Genomic DNA, 15,649 nt, shown 5'->3' with positions numbered 1-15,649 from the left:
CTTCTTCACGAAAACGTTGTCTTCTATGGCCTAACTTGTAGATGGTGATTTAAAGGTAAACAGGAGCAGATAAAGAAACCATTCAACTACTGGTTACGGAGACATCATGAAGTTTCTACTTCTCTCAACTATCTGTGTCTTAGCTGCTTGTAAGAATATTTTTTTCTTTCAATAACTGTTTACGTGTGTATTAAATATGAACAATATATCACTAGCTATATTTAAATTTCGTATAATCCAAAAGCCTGGCTATTATTTATAGCTACGGCTAGGCTGCAGTAAGGTTTAAGGATTATGTTAGTGAGACGACCTCATAACTTAGGACTAGTTATGTTAGAAAAGGTTATATTTAGGAATAAGGTAAGGAACATGGACATTATGCATGTGAACGTTAAGATTAGGTATATGCATGAAGATAATGATAAGGATAAACCAGAAGATGGGGAAGAGGATTGGGACGAGGATAAGTGTGTGGATATGGATAGGATGGTGATTACGATAAGGATGAGAATAAAGTTGAGGATTTGATGATGTGAGAAATGAGGATAAGAATGACAATGATCATAGCGATAGGAATTGACACTCTATTCGACGAGTACACATATTCCTAACAGAAAAAACTCAAAATATAATTCTTTAACCTGTCGTTTTTTCCTTAAGTTTCCTCCACCTTCCAACCGGCTCTGTCGGCTATTTGTGTGGAACTATGTAGCCCCAGTCCCCTGCTACAGGCCGCTGGGTACAACCCGTGCCCCGAGGGTCAGGAGTGTCGGTCAAACGGCTGTGGACACACGTGCCAGACAGTGACTGGTGAGTAGAGCGGGTGGACCTTTTTTTACACACACGCACACACACACACACATGTATACACGCACACATGCACACACACACGCGTACCAGTACACATACTCATGTATGCTTCATTTCATTGATGTTTAAAAAATTATAACTGTTGCATAAGATCCGGAAAAAAAAATCTAGGACGAAAGGGTAAAAGAAAAAGTATAATTTTATTAAAACCCTTAACCCGCCCCAACACCACACATACACAACAACAGGTGTTTTCGAGTTAATTTTTTTTTTGTGAGAGTGAAAATATTTTTAAAAATCATGCATTTTTGTGTTTATGTCACAAGTTCAATTAACATTCCAATAATGTATTGCAGTTACTTTCTTCTTCATGAAGTCTAATTATTATGGATTATTCTAAAATGTCTTTCAGTAATTGTTTCTCTTTCTAGCAGTTTTACACTTTAAATATCTACTGTAGAATTTAAAAACTCGAACATTTCGTAGGTAAATGACACTAAAGTTAGAGGTTATTGTTATGAAGTATTGTAGATACATTTTAGCAATGTTAAAAAAATATTGCTTTACTTATGGCTAAGAAAATGAATAAAATGAAAATGTCTCTGTTCAATAATACAATATGAACCGCCACAGTGGCGTAGCGGGGTGGGTGTCACCCGGTGCGGCACTTAATGGTGTCACCCCCCAGAGGCGTATCAACCCTTACTTTCAAATTTTCAATTTGCACCCTCCACCCTCAAGTTTTCGATTTGCACCCCCCCCCCCCCTCAAAATTTTGCTTTGCACCCTCCTCAGGTTTTTCTCTATATATTTTGCTATTTTTGCCTTGGTGTCACCCCCCAAAATTGTGTCACCCGGTGCGATCCGCACCAACCGCCCCCCCCCCCCTCGCTACGCCTCTGAACCGTCATATCCAGTAAGCCCATTTGTATTCCTCTACTCCACAGCTGGAAAACGAAAGTCGGTGGGGTGTAACCTCGTCTGTCCCATTGGCTCTCAATTTCTTTCCCCCTGCTCGTGTACACCTAACTTATTGGAGGGTCTTTTACTTACAGGTTAATGGAAAGTCAAACTAATCAAATCAAATAAACATTTGACTGCTGAACTGCTTTTCAAAGTGTTGTTCCTTGAGTAATGTAAAATCCTTCGAATTTTTAGTACCTCAGTAATAAATGCAAGAAAACATAACATCAAGAGAAAACGTATTTACATTCACATATTGATTTGCTAATACTAATGAATTTATATGTGAATTGCTATTTTTTGAAAAAAAAAACTCAATTATTTATAAGAGTGTGATTACACTTCAAGCAATAAAAAGCCTGGTGTAACAACAATGTAAAAAAAAAATCTTAACTTAAAAAAAAAAAAAAAAAAAAAAAAAAAAAGGTATCACATATAGCACAATGATAGCACAATGAAACGCTCTGCGTCATGTTATCTGAGCGCCCCCCCCCCCCCTTCCCTCATCATCCATTGTCACAAAATTACAAACAACCCTGTTTCTAGGAGTTTGAAGCCATTTATGGGGGCGGCGTGGTGGTGGAGAGCTAGACTGCTAACCCGATAGTCTCGGGGTCAAATTTGGGTTTAAATCAGTTGTACGTCCCTGAGTCTACCCAGCTTTGACCGGTACCTGACCACAATATCCACTTGAATGTCGATGTCGTTGAAAAAGATTAACTCTACTTCATCTGCCCTTTTGAGCCTTGGGCAGAAACGGGGAAAAATGATGGACAGCCCCAAATGAGGTTGTTTTTTTTTTCGTTTAAAATATAACTTGTGAATTTTAATGTTTACAATAAGATTCAAAACAAAAGGGTTGATTACTTTATTAGCGATTAAAAGCTTATAGTTGTAACGTTGTAACAGATGTATTAAAAGAACTTTAATATACAATATCATAACGACATAATCCTAATATATAAAAGCCCATGTGCGCACTTCTCTCTCTCTGTCCACAAAATACTTTCGCCGGATATCACATCCGAATCTTCAGCGATATATGGAGAACGATGTGGATTTTTGTTGAAAATAATATGGTAGATGTTTCAAATGTATTACCACAATTTTATTTAAAGAAGAAAAAAACAATAAAGGCATATTCGAAGGTAGAAAAACAGTTTTAATTATGCAACAGGAAAAGTGTTTATAGTTGTGAAAAAGAACGCATAAAACAATGACGTCAGTCGCCAAATGTTTACACAAAACTCATGGCGTCATCTTCCGATTTTAGAATATAAAGAAATGAACTATTTCATTCAAATTTGATTTTGATCTACGTACGCTATGAAATGTATATAATACTATTTTCTCGACCTAAACTTATAAAATTTACTTTATCTATTTGGATTCTAGATCTAGATCTAGAGATTCTAGATCTAGACTAGATCTACGGAAAAACTAGATGTAGACGCTAAGATCCAGATTTAGACTATAATCTACTCTAGAATCTATTCCCAAAATAAATTTTTACTTTAAAAGACAAAAACAACATAACTGCATTTGAACAGCCGGGTTTTTAATGAAATGTTTTATGTCTCTTAATTTTAAGTCTCTTAATCAGCGAGTGCATTTAATAGGGTATGGTTACCGATGAAGAAATTAAGTATTTCCTTTAAATCTATAGACCTATACATAAATAAACCGGGAGTGATCTCCCCTAAACTTTCTCGAATATTCTTATATAAAATAACAGGGGATGGGAACTTGGGCTACAGACATGATTTTTAATCCATTTTAAATACTTAAAGTTTTAAAAATATAATAAAATCTCGTAGACAAATTAATTGCACACCAAGTGAACGCCAAATAAAAAAGCGCATAATAGTGCGCAATATTATTAGTACTTTTAAAATTTACATTCGTTTTTTTAGAAATCGGAAGTAGCGTAAATTACTACTTCCAGTCAACGGAAATTACTCAAAATTTAAAAGAAGGTAGAGAATTAGATCTTTTACTTACATGTGAAATTTCATTTATCTATCTGAAATAGTACTCAAGTTATAGGCTTTTGAAAAATTCAAAGTAGGAAAAGTACCACTTCCGGTTATCGGAAATCACTCAAAAGTTGATACGGATCTACGATTTTGATAAAATACTTATATATGAAATTTCATCAACCTAGCTGTAACGGTACTCAAATTATCGTGTTTACACACGGACAGACAGACAGACACACAGACAGACACACAGACATACGGACAAGATTGCAAAATTATGTTTTTCCGTATCAGTTAGATGTAAAACGTCGAGATTTGTAAAAATCTCGATTTTTTTTTTTTGCACGATTACAATACTTTCTCTATACTTCGTATATACGAGAAAGTAAAAACCTAATAAAAATAAATCACCTTAAAACACGAAGAATACAATTGAATAGCCGAGTTTTTAACGGAATCATTTAAGTCACTTAATCAGTGTGTGACTGTGTTATGTTAAATGTGTCGGTTTTTTTAGCTAATTAGTTATTTCTTTGCTTTGTCACTAATATCGTTCAGCGTGTAGTAAAGCACATTGCGTTTTGACCAATAACTATTTTATAAATATATTTTTTCTAAAACAAGTACAATATATTTGAAATATATAGGCCTATAATTCACGTGAAACGGGTACCGATGGCTAGTTTAATATATAGCATGACAAAACTCTGATGTATTTACCTAGAGTGTTTGTTTTCCAGACATTTTCGGTGAGAAGGGGTGTGTGCGGAAAAGGGTTAAATAGTGTATTTTTAATTTGAAAAAAAATTAAAATTTCGTCCGGAAAAGGGGGGAGGAGGCGAGCGTGATTTGGTTGTGGGTGTGAGTGAAGCAGGGCCTGTGAGATGTGATACAAACAAACTAATCAACAATCAATCAGATTTTACAGAGTGTGTTTAATCATCTTTTGTCTATGATTTCTATGTTCAAAACATGACAGCTGATGACGGGTGTTTAGCCAAAAGTTGTCAATCAGATAAACTGTTCGCTTCTTAGATCAAGAAAGTAAAGGGCTGTTGGAACACAATAAAATATTTTTATAACGATTGGAGTAGAACTACGTTTGATTATGTATTTATCAATAATTTAAGTTGTGTCTGAATGTGTTTCCATATGTGTTAGTCTTTATGCATGTGGATATATATATATATATATATATATATATATATATATATATATATATATATATATATATATATATATATATATATATACTGTGTTTATATCGGTTACAAATAGGCTACTTGTAAACATAAGTTCATGGGTGTATAATTTGTTTTCATATGTTTAAATTCAAAATCAGTGTGTGTTTGGGTGCGTGTTTGGGTATGTATGTGTGTGGGTGTGTGTATATTTATAAGCATGCTAATCAGTCAGTTGTTTTGAATATAAATTATATATGTGTATCTATATCACCTACCGTTTTCTTTTGGGTTGACAGGTATGACCACACCCATTTGACCTGCACTCGTAGCCCTTGGGACAGCCGTCGCCCCCACCCACAGCTGAGAGTGTGGGGCTGTACTCACATCTCTCCACACACAGCCCGATCCGCCCACGACCACACGCTGTCACTGAAGATAAAAGGGCGTGTTTATGATATACATTTACAAACAATATAGGGGTACATATAACAAACACAAGGCATACTGCCTAGCTTTGATTTAGATCTAGATCTACGTATGCTATGAAATGTATACAATACCATTTATCCGGCCTAAACTTATAAAATGTATTTCATCTATTTGGATTCTAAATCTAGGTATTCTAGATCTAGACTAGATCTAAATCTACGCAAAAACTAGACGAAGACGATAAGATCTAGATTTAGACTCTTATCTACTCTAGAATCTATTCCAAAAATAAATTTCTATATTAAACTATTTCAGGTCTTAATTATTTTATAGAAAGCTTTGTTTGTTTAGCTATGGAACTGGCTAATTTGGGATAAAAAAATTAATTTGAAAAAAATAGGCATATTCGCGTAAGTTTAACTTTTTAAATACGTCTTTCATTCCCCATTTTTCATACGGTGCCTAAATAGCTGAGATGACAGTGTACTTATTACCAAGCAGGTGGTACGGGATCGAGACACCCCATGTAAAACTTTTTTTTATATGTGAATCTTCCGATTTTAGAATATAAAGAAAGGAACTACTCATCAAGACGTACGCTATGAAATATATACAATTTTATCAGTCAAACTAAAACAAATTACTTAAAAACAACATAATGACCATTGAATAGCCAGATTTTTAACGGAATCATTTAGTCACTTAATCAGTGTGTGCCTGTGTTATGTTAAATGTGTCGGATTTTTAGCTAATTAGTTATTTTTTGCTTTGTCAGTAATATAGTTCAGCGTGTAGTAAAGCGCATTGCGTTTTGACCAATAACTATTTCATAAATTATTTTTCTCAAACAAGTACAACATTTTAAAATTAATATATATATCTCTATAATTCACGTGAAACGGGTACCGATGGCTAGTACATTAGAAACTTGGATCAACTTACCAAACAGAAGCGACAAACAACAGAAGAACAACAGATGAGACATGATGTATTTTATTTGCACAGACTACGCTGGTGGTAATATTTGATGCTGTGTTGGCTTGTCTAGCTGATACAAAAAAAAACAAGTTTTTCAGTTCACGTCGGTACGCACTAAATAAAGTGTATGACCGAGAGAACCAAATGTAATGTCAGCCAGGATGGTTGATAGGTTTTATTTTCGAGATTTTTTTTGGTCTCAAACACGACGTGGATTCGAGGTTAAATGTCACTCTTCTTCTATTGGATGGTTTAAGTTACATGACGCTTAATTAGGTTGACACAGCAGATCCCATCTTTACCTTGAGTAATGATTAAATTCCGTTTGTAAGAGAGTGTGTGCGAAGTGTGTGTGGGGGGGGGGTGGAGAGGGATCAAAACAATGTAGATTTTAGTTTTAATTGGCAACTGAAATTAAAAAAAAACAGCTTTTAATTTCACTCGCGACAGGTCATGTCTAGGTTATTTGGAGGTCTCCGTAAGTGACGCCAGGCCTTTTAGACCCAATCGTAAGATCGTCATCAGCCCCATCCTATAAAATGGCGTCAGACTTCAGCGTCACGCACACACACACACACACACACACACACCTCTCTCCGAACAGCTGGTTCGTTTTGTAAATGTGGATCTCTTTCCGAAGTATTGATTAAGCTGTGTGTTAATTAAGTGTATTAATTAAATTTTAAATTTAACTATTCAACATATTAGTTTAATAAAACATAATTATGCCGTTCAACAATAAAACAACATATATTAATAGTATAGAAAGAAATTTTACATCTGTTGATTTTTGAGGAGAAATAACAATAAAGAGAATACCGTAACACAAATAGCTATTTTAAAATAATAAAACTAGCGTGTGAAAGATTGTAATAATGGCATTAAATTAATTAAATTTAATTTTGATTACACAAAAATGTATAACTTACCTTTTTTTTCAAAAAGTATAATAGCTTGTAAATTAAAATTTGGCAATTAACTGGCTAATGATACTTGAACAAATGAAACACAGAAATGGAAATTCGTATTTAGTTACCTACCTTAATACCTTCCTTGAGTTACCTCCGTTTTTTTTTTAATAGAACGATCGATTTCGACCCATTTTCGACCCATACTAAATCAAACGTTTGTGAAAGGTGAGTTTTGAATATGCGATCCACACCTCTTCTGCAATTCAACAATTTTTACTCGACCAAAAATAAAAAAAAATAAAAAACTATAGATTATTAAACACAGTAGTCTCTTTCATATTTCCGGCGGTGGTGTTGAGACAGTAGAGGGGGATAGTGTGGTCAATTCTTCGCCCAGCCGCCTTGGTTTCCTCAATGTAAGTCAGGTAGCCTACCCCATTAGAATTGGGTGCCATCAGGTACACCCTACAGACTCGAGCTGGGATTTGAACTCGACCCCTTCAGGTTATCTGTCTAAGCTCTACCATTCAAACACGCCGTCCCCTCTCATAACTTTACCGACTGTTAACGTATTTCATCTAAGGTACAAACCGTCTATGATCCTTACATTTTATATATACAAATGTTTTGAAACAATTCACGTCTGAAATCAGTTTGATCTTTAAATTTGATTTATTTTGCTATAGAGTATGTTAAATTATGATAATTGGATCACAAATTTATTATATCCATAAGGGATAAAGATCTTCAAAAAGTATTTGGTTGCTATGTTACTCTTGATACACAGGACTAAGCCCAACCCAGAAAATGCGTAGCTTAGAAAAAAATCAAATACATGCAGAAAAACAAGATATACTCAAATACATACACACTTGCGTATACACATACTTACAGGTGTATATGGAATATATATATATATATATATATATATATATATATATATATATATCAGAGGAGGTGGGGATGGAGGTGGCATATTCAGGAGCCGCACCGGGTGACACCCGACCTAGCTACACCAATAGTTTTGAGGCTTATGAATACATCTATAAACTACACTAGACTATCTTCAGTGAAGAGGACAGCATCAGATCAACTCCTATTTGTGGCGATGGTTGACCATACGTGACGTCACACGTTCTGATAATTAAAAAAAATTAAACACCCCTTTTTTAAATGAAAACACAACGAATCACTCATCTTCTGAATAAGCCAGTCGCTATCTAAAATGATGCCACAACTCCTAACAGATTGCAAGCAATGGCCAGGATTTTTATTATACTTATCGTTGTGTAATGGAATTTAACTTGCGGCTCAACAACTTCAACTGACTTTTTTTTCCATCTCATCCTTCCGACATTTATGCTTTTGTGATGTTCTTTTGTGGTCAGCTCTTAGTATTTTAATTATGTTGTTAAAGAAATCGACGTTTTTTAAATTTTTAATTTTTTTAAAAATAGTTGTGGGGTGGAATGTATGCTTTTCAAGTAATAAAAACAGAAGGACAAATTTTGATGAATTTCGTAAACAATACTTAAACAATACTTTATTTTTTTACAATTAGACACAATTTTATTTGCACAAACATGCTGAGTTATTGCTTTAACGCTGTTTTAAAAATTATCACTTCTTGTATTGCCATCTGTACTTTCATCTTTCCCTGTAGCTGTGTAACAAACTTCTGACCTGACTTAGGTGTGTATGTTCTGTTAGGAGAAAATTTTAAATTTTAATTTTAATTTAATTAGAGAAATCAATTAAAGCTAGACAAAGAATTATATATATATATATATATATATATATATATATATATATATATATATATATATATATATATATATATATATATATATATATATATATATATATATATATATATATATACATAATTTCCCGGCTCGATTCCGGTTTCCGAACTAGAGACTAGAGACTTTATATAAAATATATAAAACATATAATAAGGTTTTTGGTCAGGTAACTTTAACGACAATGAAAACATGAATTACCAAGGACGAAACACAGTAGAAGCCACAGATGTTGTTGCCTATAGCACAGTCCAAGCCCGGCCCACAGTCACACTCTGGGGGACAGGGGGAGGACAGAAAGGCGTAGGCGGCTGGTAGGGTAGAAACAAGAGAGATTTAAATATAATCATGCATATCAAGTTTATGTTATACGTTTTGTTGGTACGACTAATCAACTAGCTTCTGTAAAAATTGTATAGTAAAAATAGCTAGTAAAGTATATCGAAAGTATCTTCGTTTTTTTTTAAACATGTTTGCAAATAAATGTTCAATGTTCACAAAAAAAAACAACTGTGGACTCACCTGCTAAAAAAAAAACCCTAATCTGTGTATTCACCTGTTAAACAGCCACTAACCTGTGAAGTCACCTGTCAAACAACCACTAACCTGTGAAGTCACCTGTCAAACAACCAGTTACCCGTGTTCTCACCTGTCAAACAACCAGTTACCTGTGTACTCACCTGTCAAACAACCAGTTACCTGTGTACTCACCTGTCAAACAACCAGTTAACTGTGTTCTCACCTGTCAAACAACCAGTTACCTGTGTACTCACCTGTCAAACAACCAGTTAACTGTGTTCTCACCTGTCAAACAACCAGTTACCTGTGTACTCACCTGTCAAACAACCAGTTACCTGTGTACTCACCTGTCAAACAACCAGTTACCTGTGTACTCACCTGTCAAACAACCTGTTACCTGTGTACTAACCTGTCAAACAACCAGTTAACTGTGTTCTCACCTGTCAAACAACCAGTTACCTGTGTACTCACCTGTCAAACAACCAGTTACCTGTGTACCCACCTGTCAAACAACCAGTTACCTGTGTACGCACCTGTCAAACAACCAGTTACCTGTGTACTCACCTGTCAAACAACCAGTTACCTGTGTACTCACCTGTCAAACAACCAGTTACCTGTGTACTCACCTGTCAATCAACCAGTTACCTGTGTACTCACCTGTCAATCAACCAGTTACCTAAGTACTCACCTGAAATGAGAGCCAACAACACTATAATTAGCGTGATATTCATGATGTGAATCTCAGAAGTTCCCCCAGCTGTTTGCCAAAAATGTTTTGAAATATAACACGAACTTTACTAGCTCTAACTATATTACAAAAGATAAGAAAAAATTCTTATCTTCTTGAAGTAAACGTTATCTTGTATGGCCTAACATTTTAGATGGTGATTTAAAGGTAAACAGCCGCAGATAAAGAAACTATTCAACTACTGGTTACGGGGACATCATGAAGTTTCTACTGCTCTCAACAGTCTGTGTCTTAGCTGCTTGTAAGACGATTTTTTTTTCTTTCAATAATTGTTTACGTGTGTATTAAATGTTAACAATATATTACTAGCTTTATTTAACTTTAATAATGTCCTAAATGCTGGCTACTATTTATAGCTAGGGCTAAGCTAATATTAGGTCTAGGGATTAAGTAAGTGAGACGATTTTATAAACCAGAGCTAATTAAAGCTTGTAGGTTAGGGATAAGGTTAGGGAGAATGATTGATACGATGGTCGTAGTAAAGTATGTTAACGTTAAGATTAGGTATTTGTATGAGGATAGCCAAAAGGATAGGGATAGTGCAGAAGATAGAAAAGTGGATAAGTGTGTGGATGTGAATAGGATGGGAATGAAGATGGGGATACGTGTTTGGATAGGGGAAAAGATCGACATCATCATAGAGATAGTGATAAGGATAAAGGATGATGAAAGAAATGAGGAAACTGATGATGAATGGATTGAGGATATGGATTAAGATAGCGATAGGAATTAATATTCTATACGACGAATACACATATTCCGAACGGAAAAATAGAATTCATGTATATATAACTTAACCATTGTTTTTTTTTCTTAAGTTTCTTCCACCTTCCAACCGGCACTGTCGGCTATTTGTGTGGAGCTATGTAGCCCCAGTCCCCTCCTGCAGGCCGCTGGGTACAACCCGTGCCCCGAGGGTCAGGAATGTCGGTCAAACGGCTGTGGACACACGTGCCAGACAGTGAATGGTGAGTAGAGCAGGTCGACCAGTTTTACACCCACGCACACACACTAATAAATACATACACATATGCATGCATGCACGCGCACGCGCACATACTCACACACACACGCGCACACACACACATACACACACATACATACATACACACATACATACACACACATGCATGGACGAGCACACACACATACTTACACACACACGCACACACACACTCACACATATACATGCATGCACGCGCACACACACACATATTCACACACACACACGCACAGACACACATGCGTACCAGTACATATACACATTTATGTTTCGTTGCTTTGATGTTTAGAAACTGTACCTGTTGCAATAAGATCCGAAAAAAATCAACTATATTACGAGATGGTAAAACAAAAAGCTTAAACCTGTCCGCACATCCCACATATACAACAACGGATGTTTTCGTGTTTGTGTTTTAGACCATAATGTCAATACACATTCTAAGAATATATTCAGGTTGCTTTGTTCTTCATGAAATTTAAAGATAATAGATGGTTCTAAAATGTTTTCAGGAATAGTTCTTCTTAGTTCTTCAGTTTGACATTTTAAACATCTGCTGTAAAATTAAAAGCTCGTAATTTTGGAATGTAAATGATACCAAAATTAGACGTTATGGTTATAAAACATATGATACGCGATATTCTACCAATGTTAAAATATTGCTTTACTTTTTACACAGAAAATTATCATAATGAAAATGTCTTGCTTTAATAGTACGAGACGAACGACGATTTATTGTAACCCCATTTTGTATTCCTCTACTCCACAGTTGGAAAACGTTTTTGTGGTGGTGTAATGTGTGGCCTCTACTGTCCCTACGGCTTTGCCACAGGTAACGGGTGTACCTACTGCTCGTGTAATCCTAACCCACTGCTGGGCATTCTAAAGGTTAACGGCGTGTCTAACTAACCGAATCAAATAAACTTTTCACTGCTGAACTGCCTTTTTAATTTGTTGTTCTTTGTCTAACGTAAAATCTGCTAAATTTAAGGTTCTAAAAAGGCATGAATAAATTATATTTAGAAATAAGTGTATATACATTCACTTATTGCAGAGGCGTAGTGACCCCACCTGGCGCCCGGGATAAACTTTCAATTTGGCGCCCCCCCCCCTCCCCTACATTTTTTTATGTTTATAATTCAAAACTGCAGCTAAAATGAGCTTTTAATTTTTTTTCAACCCATTTTGGCGCCCCTTGGGTCGGCGCCCGGGGACATATATACTAACCCTCCCCCCCCCCCCCTTTCGCTACGCATCTGTTTCGTTAATTAAGGGATCATCCGTAAATTACGCTACGCTTTTTAGACGGTAGTTAGCCCCCCCCCCCCCCCCCCCCCCATAATTTTATGTCCAAAAAAATGGATTGGCTTTGGTTAACCTAGAATATTTTAATCAATTTTTATGTCAGTTTACAAAAAACTTGAAAATGAAGCCTAAAATACACTTTCTAAAAAATAACGTGATCCTCATCATCCATCGTCACAAAATAACAAACCACCCTTTTTCTAGGAGTTTAAAGCCATTTATGGGAGGGGGGGGGGCGTGGCAGAGAGCTAGACTGCTAACCCGATAGTCTCGAGGTCAAATTCGGGTTTAAATCAGTTGTACGTCCCTGAGTCTACCATGCTCTGACGGGTACCGGACTACAATATCTACTTGAATGTCGAGGTCGTTGAAAAAGATGAACTCTACTTCCTCTTCCCTTTTGAGTCTTGGGCACAAACGAGGAAAAAATGTGGACAGCCCCTAATGAGGTTTATTTTTTTCATTTAAATATAACTTGTGAACTTTAATGTTTACAATAAGATTCAAAATAAAAGGGTTGATTACATCATTAGCGATTAAAAGCTTATTATTGTAACGTTGTAACAGATGTATTAAAAGATCTTTAATATACAGTATCATAACGGCATAATATAATATATAGCATGACAAAACTCCAATATATTTAGCTAGATTCTAGAGTGTTTGTTTTCCAGACATTTTTTTCGGTGAGGAGGGGTGTGGGCGAACAAGTGTTAAACAGTGTATTTTTTTATAAAAAATTAAATTAAATTAAAATTTCGTCCGGGGCGTGGGGGAGGGGCGTGATACGGTTGTGGGTGGGAGTGAAGCAGGACCTATAAAATGCGATACAAACAAACTAGTCAACAATCAATCCGATTTTACAGAGTGTGTTTAATCATCTTTTGTCTATGATTTCTGACAGCTTATGACAGGTGTTTGGTCAAAAGTTGTCGATCAGAGAAACTGTTGGCATCTCAGATCAAGAAGTTATAGGGCTGTAGGACAAAATTTAAAAATAGATCATTACCATTGAAGTAGAACTTTCTTTGGTTATGTGTTTATTAATAATTTAAGTTGTGTATGAATGTGTGAGTTTCGATATGTGTTAGTCTTTATGCATGTGGTTTTATATATTGATAACAAAACTGTATTTATATAGCTCATAAATAGGCTACCTGTAAACATAACTGCATGTGTGTAGTATTTTTGTTCATATGATTAATTCAGAATCAGTGTGTGTGTGAGAGAGAATTTGTGTGAATGCGTGTGTGTGTGTCTGTTTTAATTAGCATGCTAATCGGTCAGTTGTTTTGAATAACATGTCTATATGTGTATCTATATCACCTACCCTTTTCCTTTGGGCTGACAAGTATGACCACACCCATTAGACTTGCACTCGTAGACAGCCGTCGCCCCCACCCATAGCTGAGAGTGTGGGGCTGTACTCACATCTCTCCACACACAGCCCGATCTGCCCACCACCACACACTGTAACTGAATGTAAAAGAACGTGTTAATGATATACATTTACAAACAATATTGGTATTTATAAAAAAAACATGCAGTCCCATTCTACTTCTTATATTTTCATATGGTGTGCAGACCTTTGACCACAGGTGCTTTGACCATAGGGGGTTTCTCCTTAATTGAGGTAATCATGCTGTATTATTTCGGTTGGAAATGGTCTATAAATATTACCGTCAGTTACACATATTGATATTAAATAAAAGTGTATCGTTCTGTTACATATTTTCATATTAGTTAAGAAAAAATGTGATTTGTACTACAGAAACAAACACCCGAGCACACACACACACACATTAATTTAAATGATATATAATATATATATATATATATATGTTATATATCATTTAAATTAATCTTAACTTCCAGCACACTATTATGAAAGGTATTTATTCCTAAAACTCGTGGTCAGAGTTTCTTCCAGGCATCTCTTCATTGTCTAAACAATTCGAATTTTAGGTCCTAGGACCTTTGACCACAGGTGCTTTGACCATAGGGGGTTTGACCATAGGGGGTTTGACCACAGCGGAGCTTTGACCATAGGGGCTTTGACCATAGGGGGTTTGACCACAGGTGTTTTCTCAGCAGAGTGTCTTTGATCACAGGTGGTCTATCAACGGGTGTGATCACAAGCGCTGTGTCCGGCTTTGATCATAGGTGTGATACGATTAACACGATTTTATACATGTTTCCTGAGAGTACGTTAATAGAAATTAACATGTATTTAAAAAAGCCAAGAACTATATTTTAGTCTCCACATATAAATGAAACACAAATAATGCGACATATAACAAGTTTCACAAATAAATAATGTAGAAGTACTTGAAAATACATAGCATATATAAAGGATAAAAAATGATACAAAACTTGCCAACAATATAGTCAAAGATGTAATACATAAAATGGTTAACTACATGACAGATGTGCTATAGCACGCAAATATGTCAGTACATCTGTTTGACCATATTATTACATCATGTCGAAATTTAAAATATAATTTAGCAACTTTTAAAATAAATCCTTACCATATATGGACAGCATTGGACAAACCACCTGAGATCAAAGACCCTATGTGGACAAAACACCTATGATCAAAGCCGGACACAGCGCTTGTGATCAAACACCAGTTGATAGACCACCTGTGATCAAAGACCCTCTGCTGAGAAAACACCTGTGGTCAAACCCCCTATGGTCAAACCCCCTATGATCAAACCACCTATGGTCAAAGCACCGCTATGGTCAAAGGCCCGCTGTGGTCAAACCCCCTATGGTCAAAGCCCCTATGGTCAAAGCTCCGCTGTGGTCAAACCCCCTATGGTCAAACCCCCTATGGTCAAAGCACCTGTGGTCAAAGGTCCGCGCACCGAATTTTACTTTTGGCAACAGAAAACCAATTTGTTTTTTAATTTCTCTCGCCATCGGTCATGTCCACGTTATTTGAAGTCTTCTTCAGTGACGCCACGCTTTTTAGACTAAATCGTAAGATCCTCATCAACCCCCCCCCCCCCCCTCACC

At 35.8% G+C, this 15,649-nt stretch overlaps 2 protein-coding genes and 3 long non-coding RNA genes across 5 annotated transcripts; 2 read left to right on the top strand and 3 right to left on the bottom strand.

The window, feature by feature from the left end:
• Positions 1–15: 15 nt before the first annotated feature.
• Positions 16–1,915, top strand: LOC131927869 (uncharacterized). Its single transcript, XM_059283747.1, has 3 exons — positions 16–149; positions 661–810; positions 1,758–1,915. Exons 1-3 carry the CDS (start codon positions 107–109, stop codon positions 1,868–1,870), a joined length of 306 nt encoding a protein of 101 aa, XP_059139730.1. The 5' UTR covers positions 16–106; the 3' UTR covers positions 1,871–1,915.
• A 2,755-nt stretch (positions 1,916–4,670) lies between these two features.
• On the bottom strand, positions 4,671–6,508 carry LOC131927872 (uncharacterized). Its single transcript, XR_009383704.1, has 3 exons — positions 6,308–6,508; positions 5,212–5,365; positions 4,671–4,804 (listed from the first exon to the last, which is right to left on the bottom strand). It is a non-coding gene; the product is annotated as an uncharacterized LOC131927872 (long non-coding RNA).
• Positions 6,509–8,777: 2,269 nt separating this feature from the next.
• LOC131927870 (uncharacterized) lies at positions 8,778–10,399 on the bottom strand. The gene is made up of 3 exons (XR_009383702.1): positions 10,264–10,399; positions 9,258–9,367; positions 8,778–8,957 (listed from the first exon to the last, which is right to left on the bottom strand). It is a non-coding gene; the product is annotated as an uncharacterized LOC131927870 (long non-coding RNA).
• Positions 10,400–10,431: 32 nt separating this feature from the next.
• On the top strand, positions 10,432–12,261 carry LOC131927868 (BPTI/Kunitz domain-containing protein 4-like). The gene is made up of 3 exons (XM_059283745.1): positions 10,432–10,564; positions 11,142–11,291; positions 12,093–12,261. The coding sequence occupies exons 1-3, from the start codon at positions 10,522–10,524 to the stop codon at positions 12,230–12,232; spliced, it is 333 nt and encodes a 110-aa protein (XP_059139728.1). The 5' UTR covers positions 10,432–10,521; the 3' UTR covers positions 12,233–12,261.
• Positions 12,262–13,483: 1,222 nt separating this feature from the next.
• LOC131927877 (uncharacterized) lies at positions 13,484–15,617 on the bottom strand. Its single transcript, XR_009383708.1, has 3 exons — positions 15,160–15,617; positions 13,959–14,104; positions 13,484–13,605 (listed from the first exon to the last, which is right to left on the bottom strand). It is a non-coding gene; the product is annotated as an uncharacterized LOC131927877 (long non-coding RNA).
• Positions 15,618–15,649: the final 32 nt, after the last annotated feature.

Source organism: Physella acuta, unplaced genomic scaffold (assembly GCF_028476545.2).
Source record: "Physella acuta isolate Inbredline_101_S28 unplaced genomic scaffold, ASM2847654v3 ptg001441l, whole genome shotgun sequence".
In the NCBI taxonomy this organism is placed as follows: Eukaryota; Metazoa; Mollusca; class Gastropoda; family Physidae; genus Physella; species Physella acuta.
Note: the sequence above shows the minus strand (reverse complement) of the source record. Positions and strands in the feature narration are given on the sequence as shown.

Bases quoted from the DNA above. Each gene is read 5' to 3' on its own strand.
- LOC131927869 (XM_059283747.1), top strand. From the start codon at position 107: ATGAAGTTTCTACTTCTCTCAACTATCTGTGTCTTAGCTGCTT. The intron at 150-660 runs GTAAGAATATTT...TTTTTCCTTAAG, and splicing joins TATCTGTGTCTTAGCTGCTT to TTTCCTCCACCTTCCAACCG. The intron at 811-1,757 runs GTGAGTAGAGCG...TCTACTCCACAG, and splicing joins CACGTGCCAGACAGTGACTG to CTGGAAAACGAAAGTCGGTG.
- LOC131927868 (XM_059283745.1), top strand. From the start codon at position 10,522: ATGAAGTTTCTACTGCTCTCAACAGTCTGTGTCTTAGCTGCTT. The intron at 10,565-11,141 runs GTAAGACGATTT...TTTTTTCTTAAG, and splicing joins AGTCTGTGTCTTAGCTGCTT to TTTCTTCCACCTTCCAACCG. The intron at 11,292-12,092 runs GTGAGTAGAGCA...TCTACTCCACAG, and splicing joins CACGTGCCAGACAGTGAATG to TTGGAAAACGTTTTTGTGGT.